At 42.5% G+C, this 14,650-nt stretch overlaps 4 protein-coding genes across 4 annotated transcripts in view; 2 read left to right on the top strand and 2 right to left on the bottom strand.

Moving 5' to 3' along the window:
* The first annotated feature begins 176 nt into the window (after positions 1–176).
* Positions 177–2,195, top strand: mrps7 (mitochondrial ribosomal protein S7). Its single transcript, XM_069149200.1, has 5 exons — positions 177–234; positions 939–1,130; positions 1,245–1,308; positions 1,418–1,585; positions 1,732–2,195. The coding sequence occupies exons 1-5, from the start codon at positions 191–193 to the stop codon at positions 1,951–1,953; spliced, it is 690 nt and encodes a 229-aa protein (XP_069005301.1). The 5' UTR covers positions 177–190; the 3' UTR covers positions 1,954–2,195.
* A 783-nt stretch (positions 2,196–2,978) lies between these two features.
* On the bottom strand, positions 2,979–7,397 carry LOC138198066 (MIF4G domain-containing protein B-like). Its single transcript, XM_069149201.1, has 6 exons — positions 7,143–7,397; positions 6,297–6,390; positions 6,090–6,199; positions 5,647–5,802; positions 5,153–5,245; positions 2,979–4,510 (listed from the first exon to the last, which is right to left on the bottom strand). The coding sequence occupies exons 2-6, from the start codon at positions 6,388–6,390 to the stop codon at positions 4,283–4,285; spliced, it is 681 nt and encodes a 226-aa protein (XP_069005302.1). The 5' UTR covers positions 7,143–7,397; the 3' UTR covers positions 2,979–4,282.
* Positions 7,398–7,550: 153 nt separating this feature from the next.
* slc25a19 (solute carrier family 25 member 19) lies at positions 7,551–11,689 on the top strand. Its single transcript, XM_069149198.1, has 7 exons — positions 7,551–7,653; positions 8,793–8,953; positions 9,219–9,374; positions 9,477–9,647; positions 10,208–10,388; positions 10,497–10,627; positions 10,706–11,689. Exons 2-7 carry the CDS (start codon positions 8,822–8,824, stop codon positions 10,919–10,921), a joined length of 987 nt encoding a protein of 328 aa, XP_069005299.1. The 5' UTR covers positions 7,551–7,653; positions 8,793–8,821; the 3' UTR covers positions 10,922–11,689.
* An 82-nt stretch (positions 11,690–11,771) lies between these two features.
* The window catches only part of pitpnc1a (phosphatidylinositol transfer protein cytoplasmic 1a), a 42,982-nt gene continuing 40,103 nt past the window's right edge, over positions 11,772–14,650 (bottom strand). Inside the window, exon 9 of the mRNA XM_069149199.1 lies at positions 11,772–13,536. Within this exon, the coding sequence (XP_069005300.1) occupies positions 13,229–13,536 (308 nt within the window). The 3' untranslated portion in view covers positions 11,772–13,228. The remainder of the gene's footprint in view (positions 13,537–14,650) is intronic.

Genomic DNA, 14,650 nt, shown 5'->3' with positions numbered 1-14,650 from the left:
ACACAAAACATATTATATTTTAAAAAAATATATATTTTTTTGATCTCGCTCCGACGTTGATTTCAAAATCCTTCGGATGAAACGTGGGGTTTTAATTCAGTTTTTTTTTTTTTTTTTTTTTTTTTTTTTTCGAGAAGGCATCTGCAGCAGATACTAACCCAGGGTCCTAACTGACACACACATTTTCAAGATGACCGCTTCCTTGTCAGGATTACTAAAACCTTGGACACCAAGGTAAATATGACTTTGATCAAGACGCAGTTATTAACAGGCGGCGTTAGACCAATAATATGAGCATGTTATCTGCGCATTATGTCTGTTATACGTGTTCAAAACGTTAATATAGTAGCTCGCTCCAGTGTTAAATATCAGCCCCTGAAAAGTTGGCAAAAACGAATGTACAGGGCTGCAACGGTGGTTATTTCTTCATTATTAATACGCTAATATAATTATTATCGATCTGTTTTTATTCAACCTTTTCATTATTTACGCAAGAAATTCTTCAGAAATGACGAGAAATGGACATCACACGTTAACAATGTCTTCTATTTTTTTTGTTTTTTTTTGTTGAATTAACTTTCATCTATTAAATGTCAAACAGCGAAAATGTTTCCAGAGCATGAGGACGTCTTCAGATGATCTCCCTTTGTTTTGTCCAGATTTTCAGTTTACCATCGTATAAAACGGCAAACCCAAACCATCTGAGAAGCTGAACCAGATTAGATTCAATTTTATTTATAAAATATACTCATCTCAGGGAACTTAGCGCAGTTAAGTTCCTCCAACAAAACCTGCCAACAGTACAGACGGTAACCCAACAATTCCTACGTGGATGACAGCTGGTAGGAAAAAAAAAAAAAGAAAACCTCTGACAGAGGCAACAATCTGTCTCAACCTTAAACCTGCGCTCTCTCTGTCTCTGTATATCCTGTTTCCAGAGTGTTCCTGGTGCGATGGAGCAGATACAACCCTTACTACCTGGAGCCGGAGGTCAGGAAGGAGGCCTACGGCCGACCCGAGACCGAGCTGACCGCTGAGGAGAAGGAGCGGCAGGAGCTCAAAGCGCTCAGACCCATCAAGGCGGCTACCGGCGGAGTCACCAGCTCCGTCTTCAGCGACGCCGTCGTCAGGTGGAACAAACAAACATACCAGCTCAGTGCAAGAGAGGATCACATGTTTGGTATAATCTGTGTGTGTGTGTGGAAGTCCATGTGAGAAGATCCTTTATTGTTTTTTTTTCCCAGTAAATTCATCAACATGATGATGACGCACGGAAACAAGGTTTTGGCTAGAGAGATCATGATGCAGGTAAAAAAAAAAATTAAAAAAAAAAAAAAAAAAAATCCTAACAAGCTCTTCTCAGTCTTGTTGTTGACCCTGATAAAATAAAACTTAGCACGTCTTCTTTTTTTCTTAGACGCTGGAGAACATAAAGAAGAAACAGGTGGAGAAATATCACAAGGCTTCAGAAGGGCAGAAGGAAGAGATCGAGTGTAACCCCTACGCCATCTTCCACCACGCTCTGGAGAACTGTAAGCCTGTCGTTGGGCTGGCCAGCATACAGAAAGGTGGAAAGTACTACCAGGTCAGTCTGTTGAGCGGTATTGTGCATTGAATTGCTTTCTGACAGCTGTAACCAATGTAAAAATGGGATGCGTGTCATGTCTTGAGAAACATTTGTTGATGACTAATTACTTCCTGTCTGGACACCCCCGTCCCCCCCCATCCCAGGTGCCCATCCCGCTTACAGACAACAGACGCCGCTTCCTCGCCATGAAATGGATGATCACGGAGTGCAGGGATAACAAACACCGACGCACTCACATGTATGAAAAACTGTCCCAGGAACTGCTGGCTGCCTTCCTCAAAGAGGGCAACGTTATCAAGAAGAAGTACGAGCTGCACAAGATGGCTGAAGCCAACCGAGCCTACGCCCACTACCGCTGGTGGTAGAGAGAAACCTACCGGGACTACAATTCAAATACAGATTAACTGACTGGACAGATGTTGTTTCGGGCCGCAGAGTCACAGTTGCTCGTAGCGATATTGTAAATACTGAACAACATGAAAATCCTTTGGACGACGTACCACGCCGGCGGAGAGGTGAAACGTGCATGAAGGAGAACTGGCCGTGGCTCGCTGTCACTTTTTGTATTCAAAAACTTGTATCGCGTACAATAAACACCTGTGCTTGATTGTACTCGTAATTAATACAGAATAAACACAAACTGAATTCAGAAAAAAAAAAAAAGAAGAAAGATTCAAAAGATTTATTAGCACAAATAAATTTTCATTTAATGTACAACCCAACCATAAAAAAATGGAACCTAGTAATGTAAAAGTGTAATCAAATAAAAAATACACACTATATATTGCAGTCAGGTCTGTGGCCTGTTATTAAGGGACTTTGATCAAATAACATTCAAACTTGGATATTCCAAATTGCACGAATTCCTTATTTGACTCTTAACAATCAATTTAATACATAAATAAATGTTTTATTGATTTAACCTGGATGTGGCAGCTTTTTCCTCTGAACTCATCAGGTGTTGACTTGTCACACTGCATTTAAGTCAAATGTTGCATTAAGCTCGACTTATTTACATTTTGCAGGTGCAGGTTGTCAGAATTAGAATAGTGATATTTTAACCGATTGACATTTAGCCTATATTTGTGTATATTGAGTGATTCCAAGGCACAGCTTTGATTAAGGACCTTCAAGCCGTCACTTGAGTATCAATGAAGTTCAGCTACATCACGTTGCTGGTGTTGATGGAACCTGAATTTAGACGAAAAACACTTTTGCACGAGCTTCGTGCTCATAACTGTCCTGTACGAATATAAAGAGGGGAAAGAGTCATCTGTACTGGATGATGATGTTCATGTTATGTTGGTGCAACTTTAACCGGCAAAAGTTGTGAATTCAGAATTGTATTAAAAAAAAAATGTTGATTACCTGTAGAAAAACATTTTAAATATTAAAGTGTAACCAATCTTTTGGTCTTTTATTTAGAAGTTGTAACAAAATGTAATAAAAAAAAATAAAATAAAAATAAATCCCTGAAGTCAGACAGTGCTTCACATGACAAACTGGACAGCAACAGGAATCCAACAGGACAAAGTTGGCAAAAACTTCCTCTGAACTGCAATAAAAACCTTTTGTTAATTCTACAATAAGATATGTAAATAAAAACAGAGACCGAATCAGATGCATCTGACTGGAATGTCTCCTCAGACTCCTTTGGATTTGGTCAACTTAAACTGAAATGTTCTTTCAAAACAGGAATGCCAGAAAGATTAAAAACGTGAAAAAAAACAACAACAACAACAACTTCAGCTTCTCTAGCTCTGTTCAAACTGTAAAACAAACTTCTGCTGAACAAAGTGTGCCTGGATGTGGCTAAACCTCGTAAACTTCAACTCCTGAACTATTGCACATTCCACATCACAACGCCTCGGTAATATTATCAAACGCAGGGAACAATCCAGCAAAATCAAAAGTCTTTTTACGGCTTATGAACTGCCATCTTCTCCAACTCCTCCACTGATTATCTGGAAGATGTGGCTGTCTGTCATCAATCTGCTGGTTTTATAGTCAGCGGTCACTCAGGTGAGGTGTCCAAGCTGCTTGAACGTTCTGATGCTCAGCGCACTTTTCCTCGCAGGAAGAACGCTTCTGCTGGGCCTAAATACCCAGCATGCCTTGCAGTCCGACAAAGACACCCAGGGGCCGAACACGCGTCAGGATTGGTTGGGAGGGACGCCAGACATGACTTAATTCATTTACCCAGCAAATCTGATGCGGCAAAGCCAACTTTTGCAGGGAATCTTGAGGCACGTAGAAATCATTCATTTCCTGCGTCGTCTCTTGTTCATTTGTCAGAGTTTCCACTCTAGAAATGTGACAAGAGTATAGACTGTTTTTGGTCAAGTTCACAGTAGGAAGGACATTGAAGTTACCGTCGGCTTAGCTTCTGAGCTTTTTGAAATAAAGTGAGTCTGTCGGTGCAGAGTTTCATGGCGTTTGCTGTTCCGCTGTCGTCAGATGGAAGGTACTCGATCGGATCAGCAAGAGGGACATTCTGCCTGTGATTGGTTGTTCCGTTAAGGCAGGCTAAGCAAGGGTGCGTTCTTTTGGCTGATCCGACCTAGCACCAAATCCGTCAGATTTGCCGAGGAAATTACGTCACGTGCGACGTCGCTCCTGAACCGATTCCAAAACGCATCCCGAGAGGTGCTCGGCCTCCGTCCGACTGCAAGGGCATTTTGTCTCTCTACCGTCCTAGTCAGCGATTTCACTGTAGTAGTACTTGTGGGCGGTGCTGCTGAGCATCCAACCTCCGGCCCTGAACTCCAGGATCTCCAGCAGCAGCAGACGGGCCATAGAGGTGAGCCCCTTCTGGAGCAGGAAGCCGTCCCGCAGCAGGAAGAACAGCTCGTCCATCCGCTGGCCGTTCACCTTCTCCAGCTGCTCTCCGATGCGATGCAGCTGCAGCACCAGGCAGTCCACCTGCGGAGGCGGAGCAGAGACACCTCAGCGAAACGGCTTCTGCGAATGCTTTCTACGTCGAAGAGAATCGACTTAAACAAAGGATTTAAATAATATATTCCTTATAATATACATACGCACATTTGTGGACATTCACAAAACAAACGATGCGGAACAAAGTAAATAAAGCACCGATTGTATAGAGGGCCGATTGAGGCCTTCATGTGTACAGTTTACACGTTTCCTCTCAAATATTAGAATACGAACCATTATTCACCAAATGTTTTTGACTTTTTTTTTGTCTTCAACACGATTTGTTTATATTCTTTTTCTGCCTTTTTAAAAAAAAAAAAAAAAAAAAATGGATATTCGACCTTTAACAGGTTAGGATGAAAAACAAAGAAAAAAAAAAGTGTTGGTAATGTTCTGTGCCCTTGGTAATTATGAGGATTTATGAGTCACACGGATGACCGTAAACGGTAAAGAAACAACCTCAGACATGAAGACGAGCCCATAAATATGCTTGGTGAACATTTTGACAGACTTGCATTTAACCGTCTCTTCTCAAAGTAAGATACGAGTTTAATTTAAGCTCATTAAATCCTCTTACGGAAACACTCGGTTGTAACGAGAGAATTAAAAATAACCAGTTCCCTTCCTCACCTCTTCATCATTCGTTAGAGCGTCCGGTTGGGCCAGCCTCATCAAACAGTCATACACAGGGTGGACCAGGGCCACCATCGGCATGTTGTTCACCTGAGACATAAAGAGCGGAGAATGCTTATAGTGGCTGACTGTTTTGTTTTTTTAAAAGTAAAAACAACAAACACTTTAAAATCGAGGAGGAAACGAGAGTCGGGCCCCGGAGTCTAGTACACCCGTAAAGAAATGACGAGTTGCCCTATGCAAAAATAACAGTGGCCGTTATCCAGGATGAAACCCGAGTCAGGCCACGGTTGATTTGAATGTGTACCTGCGCCGCACCTTCCGGGAACATTATCCCACCGCAGTTAATGGTTGTCAGAAGATTGAGGGCATTTGCGTCATTTGGCCGATGACCCAGATATGATTGAACAAAGCCGCTCTGCATTCTTCACGAAAACGCGAGAGGGTTGAAATATCTTGACGAGAAACCAAATTTGTCGTCCGGCTCTTACTTTGAGGTAGTCGAAGACGTTGCAGATGAACGTGACGTAGCACACCCACTCCCGCAGCGAGCGTCCCCTCGTCTGATCGCGGTCCTTGAACTCCTGCTGGAGGCGGTTCAGCAAGTTCCTCCTGAACACGTTTCCGTTGCTCTGCTTGGTCTCCGCCTGCACAGACGGAGATTCGGGTCACACGAAGGAATGACAAAAAAAAAAGTCACAGCGATGTCGCTAAGCTGATTTAGTAGCCTCCTGTCGCTCAAACGTAAACGACAAGTTAGGCTTGAATAAGGCACGAGAGGATTAAGAATTTAGCGAAAGAGACTCAAGACGTTTAAGTCCTCGTCTTGTCTTGGGCTTCTTACATCCCTCTGCCTCAGCAGCGCTCCGTGTCACGGTCAGAGTACTTCCCCTCAACAAACTAAATAGGCCATTGAAGTGCCAACAGCACTGACCTGAACAATCGTGTAGCAAATGCGTCCGGCCTCTTTGCTGAACACCTGGTCCTTTAAAGACTGATCCACGATGATGTCGGATACCTTCTCCAGGTTCACTGAACTTGGATCTGGACGAAGGGATAAGAAAAAAAAAATAAATATTGACGGATTTCAAATCATTTGTAATCCCTGGAGATCGGTTGTAGGATGCGGTGAAACGCTGACCTTTCAAGGCTGTTTTCAGTAACATCTGTGTGTCCTGGTCAAATGACTGGATCCTGTAGTCGTCAGCAGAGTTTTCCATTTTAGCTGGGAGCATCTAAATGACACCAGAGAGCTGTCACGCTGTGGAGATCAGACAATACCCTTCCCCTTTTTTTTTTTTTTTCTTCTTCTTTTTTTTTTTTAACTTCGTTTGGTAAGATGTAACAGGTGTTACCAAACGAAATGAAAGCTTTCCACGCACATGTCCTGCTTCAAGCCTCGGCAGCCAGTGACCTCGGGACGGTTTGTGTGACAACAATAAAACCACAAAATACTGTACAGTCATCAAATACGCTGCTGGCCGCAGCTCATTCACGGAGGGACAGGAGGAGGTGGGGGGGGATTACATGGACAAACATTAGGTCAACTAAAGGGTCATCCTATCTCCCCCCCCCCAAAAAAAAAAAACCCCAACAACAACAACAACAAACAAACAGACACAACAAAGCTTGATTTTCACTTGTGCGGTGTTAAATAACAATCACCACACATCCGTTCAATACGTGCGGTTGCATCTCACATTGACTGGACTTGGGGGTTGCGATGTTTTGATCCACAGTTGGATTAAAAGCACAGAAAACGTCGCATTAGTAGTAATGTAATAATTACCGGTCACCAACTAAAAAGAAAGAGTTCGTTAGCTCGCGTTTCTGCAGAAATCGTAACGTTACGCAAACGTCAAAGACGCGACGTCCAAGTTTAATACCTAACCCCCCACACCCACCCTCAAGTGAAACCGGCCCGCCCGGAGGAACAGACGGTTACACGCAGCTTGGTAGATAATTCACGGTTATTTCATTTACTTACAATTTGAGAATAGTGAAAGAAAAATGTTCGTATTCAACGTGAATTCTTCTCCTCTGAACTGGCCCTCCCACTCCGGTTCTTCGACGCGGCCGAAGATGACGTATCAACGTCAAGATAAGTCCCTGCCTCTCCTCACCCGGTGGCCACAAAAAAATAAAAAAATAAAAAATAACATAACTGCGACCAAAACAAGATCTTCTTGCATCCGTCCGTATTCTGGAAGTCACAACCTTTTATCTACCACGAATTGTGTTGTTTTCACTGGAGACGTTAACGCTGGAAGCAGACTTTCGCCGTGGTTGCGTTGTGTTTTTGTTGTTGTTGTTTTTTTTAGCCTGTTGAAATGAGGCACGGATCCATCTCATCGCGATAGTTCGTCTTCGAAAGGCGGACCCGGAAGTAGTATTACTCTCGCGAAGGCTGGAAGTAGAAACCAGTTAATATTGGATTTCACTAACTGGGATTCAGCGGGGGAGCTGAAGATGTATCTATAAAGGATATTTACTATAAGGTAAAAGCCTTTCTTTCTTTTCTTTTCTTTTTGACCTTTGTTACTGCTACAGCCCCGGTTTCAAAGTGGAACAAGCTGCTCTGTTGTTAGCTTAGCGTAGCATATCCCAAGGTCTCATTGCATGTCCTCCACATGCTGTGTTGTGATTTCTACCAACATTGCAACTGGTTAGTGCAGTTTTATGTCATCATTAGTTGGAATTAAGTTTTGTAAAATGCTGTGCATCAGTGAAGATGCCCCCAAAACGTCGATATAAACAGGCTGTTAGGTTAGGCAGTTACTTTATTAATCCCCGAGGGGACATTTTTTCGCTACAGCAGCACACAGGAAGCAATAAGATAATCATAGAATAATCAAAAGCAATAAAATAGCAGTTAAAAAAATAAATATAAAATGCACAGTATATACAGTACAGTATATATCTATATATATTATATACATATATATATTATATACATATATATTATATAAATATTATATACATATATATTATATATATTATATACATATATATTAGACATACATATATATATATATTATATACATATTATACATATATATTATATACATATATATATGATATATATATATATACTGTTAAGAAAACATCATGGTGACATGGAAACAACAGATGGGCTTGAAATAGATCACAGATTCATAAAGAAGCCAGAGTCAGAGTTCTGTCCTTAAATCAAGACTACATAATTGACAAATTCAGATTGACAGCAGAATTTCTTACATTCACGGCACACAGCTAAATTGACATCTCTGTCAAACCACGTCCTGCATGTTTTAAGTAACTAAATACATGTCAATCTGAAGACGGTTTGAAATACGCAAGAACTTCTGCTGCTCCACTGACAGCTAGTTTCTTCGCAGAATAGGTTTGTATATAAAACAATGAGGAACTCTACACGTCATTTTGTCCACTCAGATTTGTAGTTACCTATAAAGAAAAAAAAAAAATGCATCCCCCGTCCTCTACGTAGGATTTAATCCAGTTTATTTATGTGCCAAGAGAGTCCCACTCAGTCTTCTCGTTGTTGTAGTAATATGTGTGGTCAACTGTGTCAATGCAGCACTGCGATCTTGTAATGCTGAGACTCGAATCCCGTATAATCCGTCATTTCTGTCTCCAGTGTTAAAAGGAACCTGAGGCTTTGGAGACATGGTGGGCTTTGACCCTGGTGTTCAGGGTGCAGTTCTCTCGGCGGGGGAGGCAGCGCTGGCTGGTTCGGCTGCTGGGATGGTCACCAGAGCCCTCATCAGTCCCTTTGACGTCCTTAAAATCAGATTTCAGGTATTGACGAAACGGTCGACTCCACATGCAGTGACAGAAAGGCGCTCATGTGTAAACCAGTGTTCATTTATGTTCAGCACCAAACAATCTACACGATAATGTCGAACTAAATCACATCATCATGTTCTTTGATTTAGCGTTCACGCTTCTTAATCTCTTGACATCACATCTGAGCAGCTGAACTATCATAGAGAGTTGTGTTGTAAAAGTAGAAATTAAACTGTTTGCGTCTTGTATGCTCATCAGTAACTCTTTCCACCCACAGCTGCAGATAGAGCGAGTGTCCTCGTACAGGCAGGAGGGGAAGTATTGGGGATTATTTCAGGCATTTCGCTGCATTCATTCAGAGGAGGGACCCTCTGCTTTCTGGAAGGGCCACATCCCGGCACAGCTCCTCTCCATCTGCTTCGGGGCTGTCCAGGTAGAGCCTGTAGACTTTAAACAGCGTGTTGACACAGCGATCTAAATAACGTGATCACTTTTATTTACAAGATTTACCTGACTGTGTATGTGTGATTTGCAGTTTGCCAGTTTTGAGTTCCTGACCGAGGCGGTTCATAATTCCACGTCGTACGACAGTCAGACGGCAGGAGTTCACTTCCTCTGCGGTGGCTTGGCAGCGTGCTCTGCTACGGTGGTCTGCCAGCCTCTGGACACACTGCGGACACGCTTTGCAGCTCAGGGAGAACCCAGGGTGAGATACACTGCGACTTTCACTTCATGACAGAATGTGTTATGCCGACTCACGGTTATCAGTTGCTGTTGTTTATTTTTTGGATTGATATAACAAGGTGAGGCGCTGTGAATGTGGCAGGAGAGAAACAGATATATACCAACATCAACAGCAAAAGGAAGCTTTTGTCTCCCTCCACCAAAAATGAATAAACTTTAAAAAAAAAAAAAAAAAAAAATTGTTCCTAATGAAAGTGAGTAATGGAAATGTTGTGTAGTCTGTATTTCTTCTACTGGACTCGACTTCCAATAGACTAAGATATTCCTCTTCTTTCTTTTTTTTTAAAGATCATTATTTGGGAATGAGCTTATCCTTTATTGAGAGCAGATGCCGTTGTTGAATCAGAGAAAACACCGTGTCTTGTAACCTGTTTGCTCTGATTATGGTCCCGGTTGCAAGAATTGAATTAAAAACCCACGAGAAATTATTCTTAGATATTTGGATTATAATTATCTTTGTACGGTATTAAACATCGGGGACCCTCCAGAAACCCTGTATTATGCTTCCACCGGTCTTTTCAGGTGTACAGGAACCTGCGACATGCCGTGTTTACAATGTGGCGCTCAGAGGGAACGCTGGCATATTACCGCGGCCTGTCTCCAACCCTGATTGCAGTGTTTCCTTACGCTGGACTGCAGTTCTTCTTCTACAACATCTTAAAACAGATGCTGGCTTCATCGCCTGAAGCTGGAAAGTCAAGAGGTCGGCAAAGAACAGACTCAAAGTCCTGCACACTAAGGACAATATTTACATTCACGCAAGTACCTTGGACAGTTCTAAATCCTGTGACTTTTTACGTCTCTCTTCAAGGAAACCTGAGAAGCCTGGTCTGTGGCAGTGGAGCTGGCATGATCAGTAAAACAATCACATACCCCTTCGACCTGTTCAAGAAGAGGCTTCAGGTGGAAGGTTTTGAGGCCGCCAGACTTCACTTTGGACAGGTAAGCATGTTTCACACCGCAGGAGCATATGATCTGGGTCTAATCTGTCGGTATAACCTCTTGTTTCTACATGCGCAGGTGCGGCGTTACACAGGTCTGATGGACTGCATGGCTCAAATAGCCAAAGAGGAGGGCGTCCGAGGCTTCTTCAAAGGCCTCTCGCCCAGCCTGTTAAAGGCTGCGCTGTCAACAGGCTTCACCTTTTTTTGGTATGAATTTTTCCTCAACGCCATGAGTGACGCCAAGAACAGACGGAGAGCAAACGGCCTCACCAAAGACGTGGAGGAAAGATAATGAAGGAGAAAAGTAAGTCGCGCACATTAGATGCACCTTTTGCCTTGTTGCTGGCTTGCACTGAACAAATGTATCAGCTGGGTCGGTGATGGTTTCTTTTGGGTTTACATGCAGTATAAGGGTGGAAACAACCACATCCTCACTTTATTTTATTTTTTTTGTCGTTACAACTTGCGTTGTATAAGCATTGTATCTTTTAAAAAGTATGTTCAATCTGTTTTTATAAGGTTTAAGGTTAGGTCTTAGAAAATAAATGTAACATTGATGTTTAAACTGAACTTTGCACATTTTAAAGCTTTCACTTTCGTCCATTGTCTGTTAACTTTGTCATTCTTCACTTACATTTTGTCATCATTACATTTGGAGAAAAGAATTCAGCAAATAGCAGCTTTGGATTTGGTTTGGCGTATACATATTTTGAAAAGACAAAAAAAAAAGAACGTTCATTATTTATTACGTTTTATATTGTTGTGCACAAAACTGCACTCTAAACCTTTCAAGTCATTCTTTTTTTAAATAAAAGTTTTCTATAAAGTCTGTTTGATCCATCTACCGGAGGCTACATGAATACTCTTTTACATGTATAAGTGTGTGTAAGTGTTGTAGCATACAGCACATTACTGACCATTCAGTTGTAATAAAGGATGAGCTTTCATGTCTGTAACAGGTGTCGACATGATTTACTTTGACTTCAGTCAAGACACACACACCTGTTTGAAAACGCTGCTTACACATTACCAGAGCATTAAAGTTCATTATGTATTGGGACGCGACTTTACTTGCCTTTATTTACCTAAAACCGGAGAGTCAAACTCCTTATGGAGTCAGGTATAATGGAAAATACGATACAGTATTTTTTTTATATTATATCCATTATGTTATTAGAAAAAAAGAAAAAATACTAGAAATGATTGTTCGAGGTGCGTGTTTGCTTTTTGATAAAAAAAATAAATAAAATGTGACAGTGGGATTTGTAATGTCTCATTCTCTAATGAAAGAAAATAACAGGGGTCAAAGAAAAACCAGGGCTCTAATGTTAACATGAAGAAGATATCATGATGATCAGCATAAACAAGGAGTTAAAAAGGGTAAAATATTTTGGATCTGCAATCAGATCTGCTGTTACACCTGTAACACACACCTCCATCCATGTTTTGAATGAATGCGGTCCTTTTGTATGTCCTACATATTCAGTCATGAGTTTATCCGCTTTAAGTGGTTTAACTTTATTGAAATGACAATATTAATAAAGACTCCTCCTCACACAGCTATGGATGCACCAGTATTTAATTTCATGTACTGAATACATAACTCATTGATAGCATGAGTGAAAATGAACACGGTTGAAATGAATATAGCATCAAAACAACACCACGTGACCAATCTGTAAAAAGTCAAGTAAAACACAACATCAAGTATGAGGCCGAGATAACAAAGAAAACATTCACTTCACAAATATTTCAAAGCCCGCTGCGGTCAAATCAAAGGTGTCGCATGAAGCCGCTGCGGCTGGCTGAACTCAGTAAACGAACACAGAAGATAAAAGTCCTGTCTGTTTAAATACCTAGTAGAGATATCATAGCAGTGTCATTGCTGGATATGATTTTCTTTCACCGGCTGACATTTTATCTGTTGAATAATATTCACACAGTATATACAAGAATACACAACCACCTTACACCTGACTGTGAGAACCGCAATATTCAACTGTTACAGTGGCCAACAAGAATCTGCCAAGAAGTTCAAACCACAGAAATAGAAACACTAAACCACGAGCTCCAGTCAACAAAGCCAGATGTTTAACGGTAAAGCAGGAACAAAAATCGACTTCTGTACGTGTGAAGTTTATGTGCAGTGAGTGGATCTCTACATTTCTTGTCAACACACCCTGAGGTCGGATAAAAACGAGGTGATCTGTGGTGCTCTGTGAGATAAAACATTGTCAGGAATGTATGCTACACTCAAGTCGGGCTAATTGGATTCCTGATTGGTGCGTGACGCAGGCTGGCGGTTTTTAAAAGAAGAGAAGCGTGTTAGACTCTCGCTGGGACGTACTATACCTTTACACCTCGCAGGACTTTTTGCTGTGGAGATCGAGGCGGCCTGTCTGTGCCTGTAAACGCAGTCTGAGGGCTGTTGGCTTTTGCTGTAACACAGGCGAGTCTGCTGAGGGGCTGGGATCACCAGGGCGGTGAAAAGTCTCCTTCACTTCAGCTGGCTGAGGGGGGGGCATTGTGGGATGTGCTGGGCAGGCATCCTCCACTGATCCATAGGTCGAGGGTGTTCACCGGTGTGGCCGCCCCGCTTTCATTCTGGCTGCGGACTGGAGTTCCAGGAGAAGAAGCTGGGCAGTTTGAAGAGGGAATCCCTCCGGCCCGGATCTGGCAGGGTCAGGGTCTCCGGAGCCGACTTCTTCCTGGGGCGCTCTTTGGGCACCGACAGGAAGTCAGGGGCTTCGGTGGAGAGGGGGGTGGACGGGGCACTGTTGGGTCCGCGGGTGCTGGATGGCAGAGGGGTCTCTGAGATGGAGATGGCTGGAGGGAAGGTGCCTAGCTTCAGGTTGGTAGCTTCCTGCGTGGCACGCTCAAACTCTCTTACCTCCTCCATGGTCATGTCTGTTGGGACGGAGACGTTGGAGACTTAGAAGCAGTGACTGTTTGGTTTGGTGAGGACAAAGCTGCATGGACTCGGGTGTTTGGTCTTGAAGACGTTTCTCTTTTTAGAGACACGGTCATATTTTCTCATGGAAGAAACGTCGGAAAAATATCTCGAGCATCTTTTTTTTTCGTCTTATAAAATCACCTCCTTTGTAATGTTTGTGCTAAATTACTCAGAAACAACATCACAGTGGTGATTAGTTTGAACTGCTACCCACTCGACGTCTGATTTTGCATTTGATTATTCTGACGACTCTGAAAAAACCTACACGGGCCTCGAGATTCTTCAAACAGAGAGCCTCATAACACGAAACGGTTGTACGATCAGAACGGTTGTGTGGTTAAAAACCAATACCTGAGCCAACAACCTAAACATTTATGAGAGACCGCCTGCAGCACGGCGCTTGGAAAGATAAGTGAAATAATAATGACTCGGGAGGTGTGAAGTGAATGATCTCATAAGAGAGGTGAGAAGAGGGCATGAAGCTGAAATGTTTTCTACAAAAATGGAAACTTTAGTCCATGTAGCTTCTGTACCAGCAGGAGATGAAGAAAAGCTTCGGCAGCGTCATGAGTTTTAAAAGGTAAATCAATGTCACAAAATACATTAAAACGCTTCTCGAAGCAAATATGGTTTCTGGAACATTAAGTCCATCTTATTGTGTTCAAATTTAAATTTCTTTTCTGACTATGTTTGATTAGTCGTTTTGATTCGGTTTTTTTTGACGCTTCAAAAGGGTGTATGTCATCATGATTGACAGCCGTGATTGATGGCTGCTTTGAATAAAAGCACCTGCAGATCTGGCTAATAATCAGATGGATCCGAGTGTGGTGAAATGTAGCTGGCGAGCTAGACGGCGAGCTCCCCGTCACGACAGACTGTGGTTGGAAATGACCAGTCAGCCCTGCGTCACGCCGAAGCCTGTGATACACCTGTCAGCCCACAAGAGGACGCCGTGTCAGTGGCACGTTTTTGCCTCGCCCAGGCGTGGAAAGGGCACGCATGTAAGACAAGGGTCGGAGACGGAGGTCATGTGACCAAATACCGAGTGACAAAGTGCAGGTACAGAGA

Source organism: Embiotoca jacksoni, unplaced genomic scaffold (genome assembly GCF_022577435.1).
Source record: "Embiotoca jacksoni isolate LCO1_2020_lvr unplaced genomic scaffold, fEmbJac1.0.p SCAF_15, whole genome shotgun sequence".
Lineage (NCBI taxonomy): Eukaryota > Metazoa > Chordata > Actinopteri > Embiotocidae > Embiotoca > Embiotoca jacksoni.
This window is presented reverse-complemented; position numbering and strand designations above follow the sequence as displayed.

Excerpts from the sequence above, each read along its gene's own strand:
- mrps7 (XM_069149200.1), top strand. The coding sequence starts at position 191 with ATGACCGCTTCCTTGTCAGGATTACTAAAACCTTGGACACCAAG. Across the intron at positions 235-938 it reads CTAAAACCTTGGACACCAAG|AGTGTTCCTGGTGCGATGGA; the intron begins GTAAATATGACT and ends TCCTGTTTCCAG. Across the intron at positions 1,586-1,731 it reads AAGGTGGAAAGTACTACCAG|GTGCCCATCCCGCTTACAGA; the intron begins GTCAGTCTGTTG and ends CCCCCATCCCAG.
- LOC138198066 (XM_069149201.1), bottom strand. The coding sequence starts at position 6,390 with ATGCTCCCAGCTAAAATGGAAAACTCTGCTGACGACTACAGGATCCAG. Across the intron at positions 5,803-6,089 it reads TTTGCTACACGATTGTTCAG|GCGGAGACCAAGCAGAGCAA; the intron begins GTCAGTGCTGTT and ends CCGTCTGTGCAG. Across the intron at positions 4,511-5,152 it reads CTCTAACGAATGATGAAGAG|GTGGACTGCCTGGTGCTGCA; the intron begins GTGAGGAAGGGA and ends CCGCCTCCGCAG.
- slc25a19 (XM_069149198.1), top strand. The coding sequence starts at position 8,822 with ATGGTGGGCTTTGACCCTGGTGTTCAGGGTGCAGTTCTCTCGGCGGGG. Across the intron at positions 8,954-9,218 it reads TCCTTAAAATCAGATTTCAG|CTGCAGATAGAGCGAGTGTC; the intron begins GTATTGACGAAA and ends TTCCACCCACAG. Across the intron at positions 10,628-10,705 it reads CCAGACTTCACTTTGGACAG|GTGCGGCGTTACACAGGTCT; the intron begins GTAAGCATGTTT and ends CTACATGCGCAG.